General features: G+C 40.9%; 1 protein-coding gene across 5 annotated transcripts in view; it reads left to right on the top strand.

The window, feature by feature from the left end:
• Positions 1-1,323: 1,323 nt before the first annotated feature.
• The window catches only part of KHDRBS2 (KH RNA binding domain containing, signal transduction associated 2), a 378,797-nt gene continuing 366,906 nt past the window's right edge, over positions 1,324-13,214 (top strand). For 2 of the 5 annotated variants that reach the window (XM_021269153.4, XM_021269154.4), the window contains exon 1: positions 1,324-1,715. In XM_021269153.4, coding sequence (XP_021124828.1) covers positions 1,625-1,715 — 91 coding nt within the window. In that variant the 5' untranslated portion in view covers positions 1,324-1,624. Of the gene's footprint in view, positions 1,716-11,993; positions 12,144-13,214 lie in introns of those variants that run through there. The other 3 variants (XM_027455064.3, XM_072036317.1, XM_072036318.1) reach the window with 3 other exon arrangements.

Consider the following 13,214-nt stretch of genomic DNA (forward strand, 5'->3'; position numbering starts at 1 on the left):
AAATACTCTAAGTAAAAACGATTTTATTTACTCCAACTGTAGACGTTTTAGTTGCACAATAGCTTTAATTCTGTTTGGATGTGGCAGGTGCAGATAGCTATTCCTGGAGGTGCAGCATGGCATTTGCTGGCAGAGATAGTCCCTTCCCCTCAGGACCGTCAATGTCCTGCGCTGTCTCCAGCGGTGCACAGCAGCCGCGGGCAGACATTTTCAGTGCGCTGCTTAAGCAGCCGTGCCTGCTTGCCGATGCTCTGATCACATCCTCAGGGGAGATGCTGTCTCGCAGCTCCAGCACGGGCATGCTGCCGAGGCCACACCCCGTTAGCAGGGCACCTCCCCGGTCCCCGCAGAGAGTTGGCAGGCCGGGGAACACGGGGAGAGGGACAGAGACCGGTGAAGCCGTTCCGTGCCCGATGGGGCGGGAGGCCGAGGGCAGCGCCGGCGCCTCGGGCTGGCCGCGATTTCAGCGCCACAGACAGTGTCGGACGCGGCTTCAGCACCACGGACAGCGCTCGTCCGGGTGGTTCGGCACCACGGACAGCGCCTGTGGTGTTTCAGCACCTCGGACAGCGTCCGCGGGGGTTCAGCACCACGGACAGCGCCCGCCTCGGTCGGGTGTGGGCGCCACGTTCCGGCGAGAGCCATGCGGACACGGACAGATGGACAGCCACGGTCCCAGGCGGGCGTGCACAGCCCCAGAGCCCCCCACGCAGCCGCAGGTGTGCCCACGCGGAGAGGCACGCCGAGACACAGGGGGGCAGGCAGGCGCACGGCCGTCTCTCCCGCACAGACACAAGATACCCGCGCACGCACTCGCACCTCCACCGCAGCACACGTGCTCGTGCCCCCCGCGGGCACCCCCGGGAAGCAGGGCCACGGACACAGCGGCGCGGCCAAGACACAGGCACACTCAGTGGCACACGCATGCACACACCCATACCCCACATGCTCCCGCAGGCTCCCACGGCCACGCACGGCCACTCGAACACACACACGAACACACACACACACACACACATATACACACACACACAAATACACACACCCATCCATACACACAAACACACACGCGCACACACCCGCACCCCCAGCCCCGCGCCCTCCTCCCCGGCTCTCCTCCCACCCCCGGCGCCAGCTAATAGCGACGCCGATCTGCCCCGCGGGGTCCCGCCCCTCCGAGGCGTCCCCCACCAATTGCAGCGCCGCGGGGCGGGGGGTCCCCCTCGCCCCGCCTCCCTAGTTAAGGCGGCCGGGGGGAGCGGGTTGCTCACTGGCGGGCGGGGAGGAGGAGGAGGAGGACGAAGAGGAAGGGGGGGGGGGGGCCGGGTGGGAACGAGCAGTGCGAGGCGCACGGAGCCCGGCAAGCGTACGGCCCCCGCCCCCCGCGCAGTGAGGGGGGGAGGCGGCGCCGGGGGGGGGCGAGGGCAGCGCCCCGCCGCGGGAGGGGGCGGCTGGGGCTGCGCCGCGCTACGCACCTGCGGGGCGCCGAGCGAGGCGGGCGAGGAGGAGGAGGGAGAAGAAGAAGAAGAGCAGGAGGAGGAGGAGGCAGCGGCCAGAGGCGCGGAGCCAGCCGGCGGCCGCGCAGCCCGCCCCCGGCTTGGCCAGCCGGCGCGGCCCCGAGGAGATGGAGCAGGAGAAGTACCTGCCCGAGCTGATGGCAGAGAAGGACAGCCTGGATCCCTCCTTTGTTCACGCCATGCGCCTGCTTGCCGACGGTAAGGCTCCGCTGCCGCCCGACGCGGCCCAACGCCCCCTATCCCATCCCATCCCATCCCGTTCCCTCCCAATCCCATCCCATCCCCGGGGGGTTCCCGCGGAGCCTCCCTGGTGGGAGCGGCGACCGGCGGTTTCCCTGGTGGGGCTGGGCAGGCAGGGCTTGCGGGGCTCCCGATTGCGTTTTAGGGCTCCTCTTTCTCTGGGAGCTCATCGCGGCTTGTTCCCCGGGTTCGAGGAACGAGGCTGTGGTGCTGCTGGCGCTATTGAGCCTCTCATAGGGCACTGCGATGAGCGCTGGTGGCATGTGGCTCATCAGCTTCGCGGCACAGTTTTGCCCAGGACGTGATGATCTTCGTTTGGATTCATGTTGTGATCTGGGATATGCTGCTTGTACCGTTTGGCTCTGCGCTCTAGTTAATCCTGCCCACCTCACTTTGGTCGAACTGGTTCAGGGAATATTTAGAAAGTTTGCAATTTCGTGGGTTTTTAGACAACTGCTCGGTGTAGTTATTGAATGTAGGCCTTGTAGTACAGTGCCTCAACTTCCACAGAAGTGTAACCCAGTGAGTTCCCCTCACACTTCTCTGTTTCTTCTGAGGCCCCTAGTAGTCATTTAAAAAATCCCTGTTAAATCTGGAAAAGAAGTGACAAAGGACGATACATAAAGCAAGACAAGCTATTGAGCCTTTAGATGAGATCAAGGCAAGAAACCTACGGATAGGCCCTTGAGGGAGTCACAAATTCAAATCACCTCAGTCAGGAGAAGTGAATGACTTCCAAAGTTCTGTTACGTTTTAGGTACAATCAAACTATTTAAAACTTATTATGCTGGCAGTAAATGTCCTTCCCTGTGTCAGCAGTCTGTGAATTGTCTTCCTTAAATACCTGTTCTATTGATTGTGAATGAATGTACTGAATGTCCAGGTTTTATTGGAGTGCTCCTGTTTGATAGCTCAGAAATTCAGGGTGAACAAATACATGTTCTGTGAACCTTTTTAATAACTATCTTGCTGCTGAAGCGACAGATGTATTACTTTTTATGGTTGTTTTTCTAATAAAACTACAAGAAACATAAAAGTCTGTATTTCCTACAGGGGTGTAGTTTTTGCACCTTGCAGTTTAGTCTTTTCCCAGAGGGGGGAGGTATCTGCTGAGTGTATGCATGCAAAAGATAGAAAATGCATGAAGGACATCATTGAAAGTGTGCAAAGTAAAGTTTTTAAAATAAACAAGACCAAAATGAGTATTTCTAGGAGTCAGATCCATGCAGAAATTGTATTTTGAGCAAATGTGAGACTGAATAAAAGATTAATCTTCTGTTTTCCTCTTAAGATAACGAGGACTAGGTATATGTGGATTTTTAAAAGATGAAGGTGAGCTGTCTGTGGAAGCTGTAGGGAATGCTAATGTCAGATTCACACCAGATACCTGGCATTATCCTTCAAAACACCATCTGTCAAGCTTTCTAGAGATTCATTTTAGAGTCTAACATATGATACCTATTGAAACAGTTTCACTAAAGTAAGAGTATAACTAGTTAAGGAAACGAATGAATGCACTGGATGCTGCTGGGTATAAATAGAAAGAAAATGCATGGAAAAAGCAGAATTTTTCTGATGCCAGAAACTAGGTGCAAGGATCTCTGTAATACTGTATTTCAATGATGTGTTAGCAATGAAATGATGCTTCTGGGCTTCTATTCTTTAAAAAATACTACGTGAGCAGTTACATCACAATTGCAACTAGGTGTTGCTTTTGTGGTGTACTAAACTGTCATGATTGCCAGTAGATTTTGTATAAAATGTGTAAGTGTAGCTTTGAAGGTTTTGGCTTCAGAGCTGAGAGCCTCAAGCTTTCACTCTGGCTTGAAGTGCTGTGATTTTTCATGTCAGCAGCTAGAACCTGGAGTTGAGAGGATTCGTGCTGCTATGTGAAAACACAAAAGGGCAAGTAGACATTACAGAAACATGGCTTCAATTATGACACTAGATTTATTTGTAAAGATAAAACCTCACTTTTTCTCCACAATAATTCTTTGCTTCATTATGCTTATTTTAAAAACAAATTTTTTACGGTTTTTGAAATCTAGGTCTGTGTGTCTGTGTTCTGCAGGTTGACCAGTGTCAGATGCCTATTTGAATCAGTAGATATTTAACCCTCACCACTGAAAGATGATGTGTAGAAGTAATTTACATTAGTCCCTATTAGGCTAGAAACTGCCTTTTGGAATGTATGGTGAAACCCACAGAACAGGGATGCTTCCTGAGGCAGGGAATGCACATGCTTATCAGACAACAAACAAAGGTGAGAAAAGAGGTATTAGTGCTACTTATGTATAAAGTGTGAATCGTAAAACACAACTTCTCTAAAAATCACAGGTGAATTCTGAAAATGAACCCAGACTCTTAATGACCAAATGAATACCTGAGCCAGAAGATGTTATCCCTCACTGCACCCCCGCATCCCACCCCCCCCCCCCCCAGTCATTACCTGTTTTGTGTAGGAATAGCTCCTAGTATACTATGATCATTTCATAATTAGAAATTGAAAAGCCATTTATATTTCCTATTAGAAGGATGTGTGTGATGTGGATGGATGGTGATCTTTTGCCTCTGTGTGCATTAGTTTAAAAAAAAAAAAAAAAAACAACTTTTTGCAAAACGCATTGAGCATTTATACTTATACTATGATCCAGTCAGCAATAGAACCAAAAGACCTCTTCTAATCGTAACTGGTTACCAAAACCTGAAGGATAGGCAAATCTTTGCTCTTTGGAGAGGGTTTTTCTATTTTAGTTGTAATATTCTGTGTAGCAGATTGTTTCATGTTTGTGCCTGGAAGAGATAGATGAAAGAATCACACTGTTTTGTGGATAGTTTTAAACGATTTTATTGTAAACTGCTTTTTTTTTTTTTTTTTCTTAAGTAAGATCATACTGCTTCTACTGATGGAATCTGTCCACACATGCTAGATCAGGATAAATACTTGGTCAGATGAAAAATGTCAAAGTGAGGATAGCATCTTTGAGCAGTACCTTTTGTGCGTGAGTTGTGTTTGTCACAGCACAATCTCAAGATCCAGCCATATTTCAGAGCTGTTCTGGTGCTACATCCCACTGCAGTCCCTAACAAGTGACTGACATACACTGTTTTTGCGTATATGTAAATCACTTTTAATAAAAAGTGTCAGTTAACTGCTTATATGTTGCCTGGGACAAGCCAACTTTATATTTGTAAATGTGACTTTGGAAATCTCGTACTGTATATTATTAAAGCCATATCTTTGTTTTCTTCTACAAACACATAGGAGAAAGACCTATTGGAAAGAGCTAACTAAAGAAAGATCATCTCTCCCCCTGGAAATATCAGCATTACTCGGGTAATGAGGTAGCTAATTTCTCTCTATGTAATGACAGTACAATTGACCTCAAATTGTCAGTTGGCATTCTGAAGGCAATGAGAGCCAGGCCTTTAGCTCTAAACTTGAGTTAAGTCCCTAGATTATTCCATGTGGCATAGCATGAGTTTGTTAAACCTCCAGTCACGTCAGTTAGATTCATATAGCTCAGCTTCATAAAGCTCCTTGTAGGACAGGGCATGATTATTTAAAAGATGTATAATTACTTAACATTTACACCCAGTGAGCATTAGTAATGTCTTTCATACAACAAGGCTGCAACAATTGTTCTAGCTAGCCTGAAAACTGCTGATGTAATGTCTTATGTTCAGGATTTCAACTGATATTTTTATGTACGTTGAACTTCTTTTATTTTGGGGACTTTTGGAGATTAATTTGCTTTTCATATGCGAATGCAGATTTCGTTCATAATCGTATGTTTCTATTAAAAACCTTGGGGAAGTTTTAAGGTCACATGAGAGTTATTTATCTTGGTGATGTAGAAAATTAAGGTTGTATCCTTAGCCTAAGATGTGAAAGGCTCTTGGTCAAACCTGTCACCTGCGAAAGTCAGGCCTCTGATACTTTTTTAGTTTGCTGCAACAAACTACTTGTGAAAAGATACTTACGGATTTTATTAGCTTACTGTCTATTCAAGTCTTTGAAGTAAAATAAGATTAATATCAAATGTTAATGTAAATACATAGATTAATATTAATTTGTGAGCCATCAGTTTTCTGCTTATTGTGTTGCTTTTTTTCCTGATGCTTATATCTGATGAGAAGAAATCTGTGTTCACAGAACACTTTATATTAATCATTGTTTACTTTGCTGTCCCACAAAATGCAATGTGAATGACTGGAAAGTTGACTCAGGAAATGTGCTGATGTTTAGAGCCTGTATTTCAGAAATCAGTTTCATTAAAAAATAGATTTCCAGAGCTATTATTTGGATCTTATTCAGTAAAAGGGGATAACAGTGCGAACTCTAGATGAATACAAGGTACTTATTTCAGTAAAGCAGCTATGTGCTAGGTATCAGAGTCAATTCAAAACTTATTGAAGTTAATAGGAATCTTTCTGTTGCCATTTGTGGGCTAGCTGGCAGTCCTTACATAAATACGATGTATTAATTGATGCACTTCATATATATGGAATAATGAAAAAGGATATTCTGTCACTAGTGCTGACTTTTGAAATGAATGTATGTTTCAGTCTTTGTTTTTTTAAAAGGAAAATTGTTGTTTTACTGTGGTATGACAGCATGGTGCGTGTTCATAATCTTAAGGAAATGGTCTGGTCTTGCAGAATGCAATGTAGATAAGTCCCAGGGGATAACTGGTTTTAGCAAAAACAACATAGCATAAAATATTAGACTGAGTAAATTAAAGCAACCTTTGTGAGTTTATGTTGACCCTACACTGTTAGTCACAAAAGCTAGGCTTCTTGGGGGTGGGGATGAGGGGAACATATTACAAAAAAAAAAAAAAACAACCCTCTACCTTGCAGAGATCTGAAGCAGTGTTTAGGACCATTTGATCTGTGATCTTAGAAAGCACATCCTTTGAAACACAGTAAATTTCATTACAAAGAAGGAACTATATCAATGCAATAAATGAAAGCTAGATTCTGATACCCTTATGTGAAAAGTAGTGCTTCACTCTTTACATGGTGCTATTTGAATCAGTGGAGCCGCTTAAGGTGTGATTCAGTGTGGGAAGTAGAATTTAGTACCAACTGTTTAAGAGAAGGTCAAAAGCATTTTCTGAGACTGAGGCTTATCTGGATAGCCATAGCCTCAGCAACACTCCAGAATGCACTGTTTTTTGGCAGCATGAATGTTTTACTTGGAAGGAGAAGAGAGGTTTTATTTGTTATGGGAATTCCTTTAGTAAATTTATTTCATTCTCTAGCTCTCCTTGGTGTATTAATTTGGGGAACACTTACCACAATTGTCCATTTCTCTTCCTTTGTGCATCAAAATAGATATTTTTAAGCTGAAGAAATTCAGAAATTGATATAAGCAGCTGGTACCAAGAGAAGGAGGAATAGCTAATTATATAGCTGAATAGAAAATGAACTGTTGACTTCCCAAGCATTTAATACCTGCATAATGTGTGGAATAATAGCCATCTGTAACCAGGAGGTGGCATGGTCGGGCTCCACATGCCAAAATAGAGTTTCATGTCCCAGCACCTCCTGGGAAAGGGCCAGTCTAGACCATCAGGTACATCCTGTTCTTGTGCACTGGATGTGTGCTTTTCTTGTTTCAGCGATATGCAGACAACATATACTGATGACCAGATTTGCTATAACAGGCTAGTTGCCTACAGAATCTGATAGGTTCAATTGTGACCAGTGCATAAGACTCCTGAGAAAGGCTAAAACATGTACATAAAAAATATGTCTACCTAGCCCACTAAGCAATGCAGGAAGAGTAAAAAAGCTCTTTCATGATATCTGCTGAGAGATAAGTTTCAGGCTCAATATATTGGATCTTATTTCAGAATGTATAAATATTGCTGTTGTTGGGTAGTTCCTGTACAATGCTTGGAACACATCATGCTTTCCTGTGCCTGGCAGCTGTACCTTAGGCTGAAGGCACTGCCCTGATGAAGCAATGTTTCCTTGACCTGCAGGGTCACTGCAGTAATCCTGCATTTCAATACAGGGTGAGTGTGCCTTTTTTTTTTTTTTTTAAAGGCAATTTTTAACTGTTTCAGTTCAAATTTCTTTTCAACAAGCTACTGAATTTGAAGAAAAAATCAATGTCCTCACAGCTGATCTTAGTATATATATATATATATATATTTCTCTTAAATACTCTTGATAAAAAGTAAGCAATTATTAATCCCGAAGAAAAACATATTTTTAAAGCATGTGTAATAGAAGCTGTTTTGTGGACTGATCCTGCCAAAGCAGTATGAAGGTATATGTTCATCTTTTGTTCACATGACGTTTTTCAGCCCTTGGATGGGTGTTGTGATTTAGAGCTCCATAACAGAATAGGTGAGGATGTGGAGAGTTTGTAAAATGGAGTAAACTTTAATGGTACTTTAATGGAGCTACAGTACAGTCTTTGGCGTGTAATCAAATAAGAATCCAGACAACTAGAGAACCTTGACATGGGGATAGAGCTCTGAGGTGCATAATAGATGGAGATTTGACGTTTTTTCCTTGTACTCTGTACCTTCAATGAATACCCTTTCATCTGGAAGCTGAAAATTAATACTGAATTTCAGTCTGATCTTTGAGATCTCTAAATGAAAATAACTGCCTAAGAAATACGTATTCTTATTACTTCTCTTGGAAAATTATTCTTTTTAAATCATCAGACAAAAATAATCCTGGTTATTACAGTCTTCCGTAAATTCTGTCATATTTTAATTAGAATCCTGCTGGAACTGAGTACAGCTACTTCCGTATCCTAGAAAGGCTGTCCATAGTGGAACTAATAAAAGCTATGAGGATAAATTATCTAAGACTTTTGGTAAATTAAGACAGGAAAAAAAAAATCACCTAGAATAATATGTCTGTTCTTGATTTCCAACTTTTGCTATTAAAATTACATTTTTTAGTTTGAGTACTAAAAAAATTATCAAGAAAAACTCATGGCAATGTTATTCTAGTAATGCTGAAGGTAGATCATCTACATTTAAGTAAGATGATAAAAAGTTTTGAGGGTCATATGTGGTTCAGCATGATACAACAAAAGCCATCTTAAAAAAACTCAAGAGCTCTGCTTGCAGTGGGCCTTTCAGTTTGTTTTTCTTGCATTAGCATGATCCAAAACCTAAAAGACAGAGGGCAGGTCACTGCTGCCTTTGAATTTCTATGCACCTGCTAAAGTGTGCATCAACAGAACAAGAAACTGAGGCTAGAGTAAAGGTTACACCTAGAGATGTAAAGCTTAAAACCTTTTGATTTATACAATAATTTGAATTCTGGAAATTGATATGGCTATTGGAGAAAATATTTTATTCTAGCCAGCAAAAGATTGATTTATATGTTATATGTTCCTGCTAATCTACAATCTCTGCATTGAATCTGTAAGGAGAAAAATTCTGCTAGTTCTATTGCAGAAACAGTTTGGATTTGCTAGCTGGTGAAGGCAGCAGTGTTGTCAGCAAAAAAAACCAAAAACAACAACAATGCAAGGATCAGAGCTGGTGGTTCATAACCGGTCAACTTCCAAAGAGCAGCACTGGGAATGAGAAGAAAAAATGGCTCCCCTAGGAAATCCGAACACAGGAGTAAGCAAACCAAGTCCCACTTTGACAATAACTCCTAATTTAATGCCTTCAGGATTTCAAATGCAAGCTTTCCAAAGGTTTTTCAAGTGCTTGAAGTTAAAGAACTTGCTATGAAATCAGGGACCCTGTGTATGTTTCAGAAATGGCTTTTTGATATTGAAAAACTTAGTTACCTTCTTACTTCTTAAAATGAAGATTTTTATGCTCCATATTTCTGAATATCAGAATGCTTACGTTTCTGATATTTCTGATTGTTTCTGAGCAAATTCATTTCTGGCATTTTCTCTTTAAGATTACAGTAAGCACTTGATGCTGTCTGGGCATTGTGCCACATATTCTCAGTGGTCAGGGAGTGAACTCTGTAGCTGGGAAAGAGTCAGACTTCATTTTTCCGAAATACACAGGACTGTGCTAATTTGCTGTAGCTAGGAAGTTGCCATCCCTAACTTACCAATTTGCAGTTAAAACTGATTATATATATATATATTTGTGATCTCTACTAAAATAATCAGCACCAAACCCTTAAGTGACTTACTGAATTACTGAAATGACTATGTTGGCACTCAGAGGCTAAATTTAGGACTGATAACATGAAGGAGAATTGCAAGGGCCTTTTGTCCAGTGTCTTCAGATCATCGTTCCTCAGAAAAATAGTTAATTTTGGATAAATAATGCTTGTTATCCTAGTATATGCATGGGACTGAAGAACTGTCAATACATTTGCAATTAGTTCACTAATATTTGTGTGTAAGCTTCATACTTCAGTTTCATAAGCTTCAGCCTTATTTGAAAGAACTTCCCACTCATACATGCAGATCAGGATAAATATATGAATTGTATCTCCATGTTACATATTTACTCTTATGCTCAAAGCCACCATTGAAAGGTTGCTGTGCTCAGTTCTGGTATTGCTTGGTCTCTTCTCTGATCCTTCACGCTTGTGTTTAACAAGATTGTCCTGTCTCTGTAAATACGCTATTGTGGAATGTCCTGTAATTCACTCTATTTTGTTTGTCAGGGGTCCCTCAAATGCTGTATTGCTGCTGTAAAGCCACTGGTGTGGCTTTATTTGCTACAAATTGTATAGACACGAACAGAACAGGTTGCAAAATGCTATAAGAAACTTTTAGTGATTAGTGGAAAAAGAAAGGGATCCCTAAGTAAGCCGGGAATGTCACAAAACAGGTGCTCATCTTACGTTTTTGTTACCTTTCTTTTTCCATAAGAACTAAACTTTGAGGTTACCAGGTTATGCAATAGTTTGAATGCACAAAACATCTGTTCCAGTGTTAAAGTACTCTTGCTGTCCCAAAGTCTATGAATCTGAAATATGTTGGGTGCAAGGAAATTACGAGAATAAGCATTTTCATTGCTTCAAAGATTTTGATTGTAATGCTTTTATAATGAGGAACCATTTGTACTGTCAGCTGTCTGAGTGCTTCTTGTGGTGGGGGTGGAAGGAGATATCACATTAGAAAATGGAAATGGACCAGCTTGATTTAAACATGAAGCATGAGCTTGATTTGATTCTGCAACTGTATAAACACTAAGAAGTCCTGAGTTGGAAATTAAGTTGGGACTAATACCAATTTTTGGCTGCAGCTTTCTGCTGCTTGACAATTTGTCTCTGTCTCTTCTCGTGGCCTTTAAAGGTTTATGAATAATTAAAAAGAGGGAGGAACCGAGAGGAAAGGAACAGAAAATAAAACAATGGTGGAAAAATGAGAGAAAAACAAGGGCAAATTGTTGCAGTAATAAAGGAGAGTAGCAATACAGAAAAAGAAAAATGAAAAAAAAAAACCAAAAACACACCTTATTTAATAGGTATAAAATGTTCAGCTGCTTTAGCTTGAAGAAACTTGTGACAGGAATCTCCAACCTTTGAACTTCAGTGAGGACTTCTGAAAACATTCAATTAAGTTTTATTCATCTAAAATGGATATATCAAAGCTGCTGATAAGCATTTGAAAAACACTTATCCATTTATTTAAGAAATTAAGATGAGGTTCAAGTCTTTTTGAAAAGCTTCTGTGAATAATTATCATTTCAACACTGCTGTATTTCAGTGTTTAGGGATGCTATAGGTGTCTGTGCCATATATATAATTACATTATGCAGGAATTCAACACAATATTTTGCAGAGATGCTCCCAATTTTATATTAAACAGCAACTGAGATTTTTCCTTTTAGCCTTTAGAGTTCTCTTGAAATATTATCAGCTAATATTATCATATTATTATAATATATATTATACATATACATGTACGTATCATAATATTATCAGTTAATCTGTTTACTCTTTCTATTTTAAAAAGTAATACTGTTACACTGAACACCTTACAATTCTACTTATAAAGCTTGTCTGCTTCTTTCTTCAGGTAATAACTATTCAAACATTGCATTAGATCTTTCATCAGTGTTATGAGCTTCAAGCTTGTAAGCCCTTTTATTTGGTTATCTCAGTAGCCTCATTACAGCTGAGAAGAACTGTCCAGATTCTGTTATTTTAGTACAGCTCCTCCAGCTTTTTCGTTTGCATTGCCTTCCCCTGGCAGCTGACATCTCCCCCAGCTGTGCTCCAAGCAGTTAATATAATTAGAGAACTTTCCACTCCTCAGCCACTTTCATTCTGTTTTATACTCCTTTACTATCCCCACAACCTCAGTTGAGTTTTTTAATTTTAATTTTTTCCATGGAGACTTGAGTTGGAAGTAAAGCTGGCGGCTTTACTGGAGAAGAATGTCAGAAACAGAAGAAATTATGGTGAGAAGAAAGTCAGGTGAGTGGATAATGTATCTTTAGTAGAGAGGAGGATCAGTAGGTAGGGAGAAACTTGGAAAGACAGAGCAGGGCTCATCAAAGAGGTGAGAATGAAAATTAAATTGGGAACTCTTTTCCCCTTAAAAGGCTATAATGCTTATGTAGGTGATTATACTTCACTTCTAACAACTTACTATACACTCATCCATACATGTAGATAAATAGTTCCTGTGTGTATATATTTTCCTACCAAAAAAAATAAAAATAGTGGTACAGTAGTGCATTATCTTAGGGAAAAATCTTTACTTCTGTGATTTAATTATTCATGTCTGTAGACCATACCCCTTTGTGCATACCCCAGTATGGAGTGGATAATTCAGTGTAACTGTGTTAATGGTGCTTTGAAAAGATTGTTTATCTCATGGGGATATGCACTTCAAGGTTTACTTTTAAAAAAGTGACTCCTGCATATCGTATATCAATTGAGATAAATTTACACAGGTGTTTAAATTTCTAAACCTTCTTAAGTGTCCCTTAAGTTAAATGTACCTCATCTTCTGACAGAAATGTGGTTCAAAGTACCCAAGTTGCAATTATGAAATAACTTCTCAGCTAAGGATGAGATGATGGTTAGCATTTTATCCATCTGTATGGGACTTCAGAGAAGAAAGAAGAGGTATGACGAGATTAATTTGGAAAAAGTTTCGATTGTAGTCTCTACATGAGTAGAGAGTAACAACCTTCACAGTGATGTAAGCAGCAGGTTTTCCTGTGTCTTTAAAAGTAACATGTTATCAGTAAACTGAAACAAACAACAAAAAAAAAGAGATGACAAAAACTTCAAACTGTAAACAGTACAAAGATTATATAAAGCAGTAGGTTAAAGAAAAAGGACTTGATTGGCACTTGTGAGATTAGATTGCTTTAAGGTAATATCAGTTTTTGCATTTTACTGATGTGCCTGATAAAAGAAAACAGTTACAATGACCCTAACTGGGTCATTTAAGTTTCAATAAATGCTAATTTTCCTATCTTAATATGAATGCTTAAAAATACTTACATTTAATAAAATATTGGAAGGCTATGGTAC

The sequence above is a fragment of the Anas platyrhynchos genome, chromosome 3 (genome assembly GCF_047663525.1).
Source record: "Anas platyrhynchos isolate ZD024472 breed Pekin duck chromosome 3, IASCAAS_PekinDuck_T2T, whole genome shotgun sequence".
In the NCBI taxonomy this organism is placed as follows: Eukaryota; Metazoa; Chordata; class Aves; order Anseriformes; family Anatidae; genus Anas; species Anas platyrhynchos.